At 51.3% G+C, this 6,000-nt stretch overlaps 1 protein-coding gene across 15 annotated transcripts in view; it reads left to right on the top strand.

Moving 5' to 3' along the window:
- The window catches only part of Zmynd8 (zinc finger, MYND-type containing 8), a 135,341-nt gene that overhangs the window by 108,004 nt on the left and 21,337 nt on the right, over positions 1–6,000 (top strand). For 8 of the 15 annotated variants that reach the window (XM_005392351.2, XM_005392353.2, XM_005392357.2 and 5 more), the window contains 2 exons: positions 1,030–1,407; positions 3,613–3,803. In XM_005392351.2, coding sequence (XP_005392408.1) covers positions 1,030–1,407; positions 3,613–3,803 — 569 coding nt within the window. The remainder of the gene's footprint in view (positions 1–1,029; positions 1,408–3,612; positions 3,804–6,000) is intronic. The other 7 variants (XM_013518311.1, XM_005392356.2, XM_005392362.2 and 4 more) reach the window with 1 other exon arrangement.

The raw sequence follows: 6,000 nt of genomic DNA on the forward strand, positions 1-6,000 counted from the left end.
GCAGTCTCCTTTCTGCCTGTTGAAGTCCTAGCCCTCAGTCCCCCTCGGTCCCCCTAATCCACAGAGCAGCAGCATCAGGCTTGATTGAGTCCTTCGCATCTGCTGGGCTTGCCACCCTCACGTCCTACTGGGATAATTATTGACTTAGTATTTTTAGTTAAGGAAACTCAATTAAAATTAAATTCATTTTAGGCTCAAACTTGACTTCTACCCAGCAGGAAAACCAGTGTGGTGCACTGTACACATAGAAGTGGCTGGAAGAGATCAGTGCAGGCTGGGGCTGTGCTGCTCGAGTTTCAAATGCATTTGTGTTTGGAGAAGGTCCTGGGCGCAGCGCAGGTTCCTTTTGGTGTTAGGTGTGAGGCCATCAGCACCACCCCGAGACGCGTCCTGGAGGGATGTAGAGGAGGCGATGATTCTCTCCTTGAAGGTTGGGGAGCCACCTGGTTCTGTAGGATATGAGCCCGTAGACTCCCTAACATTCGCTGAAGGGTTTCTATCTCATCTCTGGATCAACTCCAGCTGGCCTTTCTTTCTTTTTTGTCTTTATGAGACAGGGTCTTGTTGTTAACGCAGTTCAGGCTGGCCTTCAGCTCACTTTGTAGCCTAGGCTGGTCTGGAACTCACAATGATCCTCCTGCCTCAGCCTCCCCAGTGCTGGGATTACAGGTGTGCACCATCACAGCCGGCTTAGCTGGGCTTTCTTGAGCTGCTTACCACATTCTAGGGGAAAGCGGGCCACGGGGGTTCGTTCACCCGCTGCCTCCTCAGCTAGTTTGTGGCTACCTAGAAGGCAGGGCTGGGTCTTGGTCACCTCATCCCCCCCAAGAACCTTGGCGAGGGTCTCAGATAAGCAGCCCGCGCCCTGGGTAATGATGTGAGCTCCACTGGGGTGAGCGAGTACAGCTTGCTGAATCCTCAGACTTCCCCGGCCTTGGTTGATTTTACCCAGCCCTCGGCAGCGGAGAGTCCCCGCAGCAGAAGCTGAGTCCAACCCAGTTTTTCTTTGTTTTCACACTCTGGCTGTAGTTGTAGGTAAAGCGACACCGTCCACCACGGCAGCAGGCAGCCAGTCTCCCCCCGAAACGCCGGTGCTCACTCGCTCTGCCGCCCAAACCCCTGCAGCCGGCGTCCCAGCCACCACCAGCGCGACGTCCACCGTCACGGTCACGGCGCCGGCCACCGCTGCCACGGGGAGCCCGGTGAAAAAGCAGAGGCCGCTTTTACCGAAGGAGACCGCCCCGGCTGTGCAGCGGGTCGTGTGGAACTCATCAAGTAAGTTTCAAACGTCCTCCCAAAAGTGGCACATGCAGAAGATCCAGCGCCAGCAGCAGCAGCAGCACAGCCAGCAGCAGCAGCCTCAGTCTTCCCAGGGGACGAGATATCAGACCAGACAGGCCGTGAAAGGTACCGAGACCCCTGCTCGCCGTGGCGCCCGCCCCCCTTTTGCCACATGGACAGGAGAAAAACCATTGCTGTTTTATTTTTTAATTTTTTAATTTTTTTTTTTTTTGGTTCCCATTTGTGTCCTGGCCGTTGTATCCTGAAGGCCTTTTACATTCCATTCGGCATTATTTCAGAAAAATTGCTTTGTACCTTGCCTTTTAACTTTAAATTTTTTTCTTTTTCATTTTATGAACGATACATGCATATTATACTTCTTAGGGGACAGAACGTGTATAAAAACTTGAACACTGTCCCCCTCACCTCCATTTCATTCTCTTTCCTCAGCAACCTCAGCCAACTGTTGTCCAACCCCTTCCTATGCATGTATATTTTTATATATGTGTGTGCGTGACACCGTCAGTACGACCTTATTTTTCCTTTTTTAAAACTTAAAAATGGTACCATGCTTTCTTTTTTCACCCATCAGCATGTTTTGGAGGTCTGTCTGTGTCAGTACCTTGTTCTTTTGGACTGCTGCATAGTATTCCATAGTGTGTTCAGAGCATTCTCCTACCGGTGGGCATGGAGCTGGCCTGTAGGTTTTTTCCTATCTTAAAGAGTGCTGCAATGAATATACTGTGTAAGTTTCCTTATGCATGGGAACGAGTCTCTATACTTTGGAAATAGTATGGTGTGAAAAGTTGATAGCAAAGTTGCCTGGAAGCCAGGGATTTGCCACATGCACAGAATAAGTCCACATCAAGAGCCACTTGTGTGGAAATTGCAAAATCAAACTCCCAGCAGTGATGCAGGATGCTCTGGAAGGGCAGACAAAGAGCCGATCCAATCAGGGTGTGGGCCTGCCCAGGTCTGTGAGACCTGCAGGTGTCACTGCTCAGGGAAACCTGCATCTCGGTGCCTGGTACTGGGGCTCCTGGATCGAAACTGCTATAGTGAGTTGGGTCCTAGGCAGCCGCAGGATGTGAGGTTGAAGGTAGCAAGATCTTGAATCAGCTCCCAGTGAAACTCTTCAGGGATAAGGGGTGGGGCGCAAAGAAGAATGAGAAATGGAGTAGGTCAGCTTGGAGGACAGCCGGGTTGATCCTGCTGTTTAAAGTCAGTGGGGCGGAGCAGAAGCTGAGGCAGTGGAGGTTAGGCCCATACTCCACGGTCTGTCCTCGTATCCCATGAGCCTGTGCGCCTTCCCATGAGGGCTCGGGTGGTATCAGAAGGGTGCGGTGGGCTATAAGGTCCTCAGGTTCTAGATTGCCTGTGTCAAAGTGAAGCCTAGTTAGAGAGGTAAGGGCAGATCTGAATCAGCCATAAACTGTTGTACCAGTAGCTAAGGTGGTAAGCACGGATTTGGATCCGTAGTGCAGTCACACCACTAGTTGGTGGTGAGGGGAGGTTTGAATCAGTAGTGTGTTACAGTGTGAAGGAGGACTCGCGCCTGAACTCCGCTTGCTCTGATTTGTGCAGAGGTGATAAATAGAACTTTCTTTTTTCCTTTTCTGCTCTGCTGGGAGAGCAGGGCCTTCTCGCTGAACGGCATCCCCAGCCCTTTAAAGTTTTTGGGTTTTTTTTTTTTTTGGAGACAGAGTCTTGCTAAGTTGTTAAGTTGTCCGGGCTGATTGTAACTATGATTTTTCTTTGTTTTTTATTTCGATGCTGGAGATTGAACTCAGGGCTCTGTATGTGCTGAACACTCGCTCTTCCACAGAGCTGACATCTGGTCCTCTGATGATGGAGATTTTAAGGTGGAACGAGGAAGTGAGAGTGGTTCTGAGTAGGGGCATAGGAGAGGCGGGAAGTCAGGTATCACAGAAAGCAGAAGGGGTTGGTGTAGGTGCAACTTGTAGGGTTTGCGAACGGGCACTTAATGGGTAGGCTTCTGCCTCCCCATAGGTCCTGGGGGACAGGGTCCCCATCTTCCAGTGTTGGCAGCCTGGAGCTTTCTCAGGAAGAACTTTAAGGGGGCCTGGGCCATCTTATCGTGTGACTTTGAAGTCTGGAATACGCGTTTGTTCACATCTTTGTAGTTCAAGATTGGGCCCAGTGGAGAACAGGGCTCCCAGGAGTTTGGCTAAGAGCTGGGGCAAGGTGAGAATCTTTGTGCCTTGGAAGTAGGAAAGTTCACTCAGCATGTGTGAGGGTTCTCCCCTCTACCCTACTACCCTGCTTCCCATCCTGCTCTGCCGGGGTAACCAGGACCCTTTGTCTTCCTAGCTGTCCAGCAGAAAGAGGTCACACAGAGCCCATCCACATCCACCATCACCCTGGTGACCAGCACACAGCCGTCACCCCTGATCAGCAGCACCGGAGCCAGCAGCACCCTTGCATCTTCGATCAGCGCCGACTTGCCTATCGCCACGGCCTCCGCTGATGTTGCTGCAGACATCGCCAAGTACACTAGCAAAGTGAGTGGCCAGCGGCCGGCAGGCTGTTGGAGACCTGCCTTCCTGATGGGAGCCCATGGGGTTCTAACTGGCAGGTTGTGGGAGTGTTTGGGGGAGAAGACCCTGTTTTTAAAGAGTGACTGCTGGGTTCTCACATTTGGGTCTCAAGCTGGTTTTTAATAGAAAAATAACAATAGAACGATTCTTATTCCAAGAGGGTATAGATTCTACAGTCAGTCTATAAAATGCAAAACATTTCTATACCTGCCTTTGACTTACAGTCTTTTTTTTTGGTACTGGGAATCGAACTCAGGACCTTGAGCTTGCTAGGCTAAGGTGCTGTGCCGCTGAGCTATATCCCCAGTCCCATAAAATGCAAAATAGGATCGCAATTACTCTTCATAATTCAAATTGCTCATTAAGGACAGATTTTCCTTAAAGTGCTGAAACAAACGGCTGACCGAGGTGGTGTGGTTTGTACTTCAGGGTCTCATGGGATTGACAAAGCAAGGGGCCTACACCTTGGTTATTGCTGGAACGAAGATAGACTGGGGAGCTCAGGGATCCCCTCCCTCAAGTCGCCCATCTTAGGGGCACAGTCTTTGTCCGTGGCATGGTGGGCAAATTGCCCACAGTTTGTCGTTTCCCAGGCACTCAGCATGGCCTTGTTCTGGCTCTCTCGATTTATCAGGTGCCTCTAGGGTCGTTGCTGAGATTAGGAAAGTAAAATGCTGCGGTTCTCCTTGGCATTGTGAGCGTTCTCTGGGGAGAGGTGCTGATTCCCCTCAGCACACCCCTCAGTGACGATAATGACACAGGAACCTTGGCTCCGACAGAGGCTGGGAGTCTGACTTGCTGCTCCCCACCGAGACTGGAAAGGTGCCTGGCGTGGAGTAAGTGTGTGCTCCAAAAGTTGTTGAGTGGGTGCATGTGCCTTCCTCTCTTGGGGGAAGTTACTATGAATAACTTGTTTTGCTTTGGTTTTGGTCTTTTTGAGACAGGGTCTCACTATGCAGTTCAGCAGGGCCTTGAGCTCACTTTGTAGCCCAGGCTGGTCTTGAACTTGCAAGGATCCTTCTGCCTCAGCCTCCCGAGTGCTGGGATTACAGGCGTGTGCCACCATGCCCGGCGAGATTTTGTTTTAGAAGGGGTCAAGTTTTGTAATAAAGAGCTGCTTTCATTTATTGAGTTCAGGGTAGAATTCCTAAAATCTGGATTGTGAGATACACGTGTAATTTTTTTTCTCAGTGATTTTTGTTGTTGTTGCTCATTTTCCTTTTTATTCCTTCTAGCTAGCTGGTATTGTTATCTGTCGCTGTGTGCGTTAGAGATCTGCAATACTTAGCAATTTAAACTAGCACTCACCCCTGTGATCTTTCAGTTTCTATGGTCAGGAGTTAGGGCCTGGCCGAGTCAGGGCCTGGCCGAGCCGGGCCTTCTGCCTTGGGACCTTATCCCTATGTCATTGTGTCCACTCCGGCTGGGAGCTCATAAGGCGGCACGATGGGAAAGAATCCACTTTCAACTCTCTTGGCAGTCACAGGCAGGACCCACGTGCTCAGGGGCCCCGCTCAGCCTGAGCTCTTGCTTCCTAGAGCCTGGTGGCAACAGGAGAGCTCTGTTGCTTTGCTGTGTTCCATGGTAGAAGCGGGTCCGGCCCCACACACAGGAGGAACTACACACGCACGCAGGAACTGGAGAGTCGGGGTCACCAGGAGCCACTGTAGGCACGGTCCGTCCTGGGCGAGACAGCAGTGGCAAAGGTTCGTGTCCACCTAGCAACTACCTTGAGCCGCACCCTGTTCAGAGCACTTTTTGTCAGTTACCTCTTCCGTCTTCATGACCAGTTGCTGAGGGAGGTGCTACCATCGTTCCGGATTTGTAGGTGAGGAACGTGAAGCCCAGCAGGGCCGTGCAGCTGGTCCGGGGTCCACAGTGGATGAGTGGCGGAGCTACAGCGTGCAGGGTGGTGGCCAGGCTTTAGACAGTGTGTGCTGAACCTGGAGCTGGCTGTGAATGCAGAGCAGGCTGCTCGCCGGGCGTGTTCAGGGTCCGCAGACCTCCTCGTGGCTCTCTCCAGCAACTTCACGCAAGCTTCCGAGTGGCTAATGAGGTGATGGATCCTGTGCCTCGGACCTAACTCAGTATCTTAATTGTTGTACCTGTCCTTCTTTCCAGGAAAATATTTGAACCATGTGAGAGACTCTTTTTTTTGTTT

This window comes from Chinchilla lanigera, unplaced genomic scaffold (assembly GCF_000276665.1).
Source record: "Chinchilla lanigera isolate Chin_1 unplaced genomic scaffold, ChiLan1.0 scaffold00044, whole genome shotgun sequence".
Lineage (NCBI taxonomy): Eukaryota > Metazoa > Chordata > Mammalia > Rodentia > Chinchillidae > Chinchilla > Chinchilla lanigera.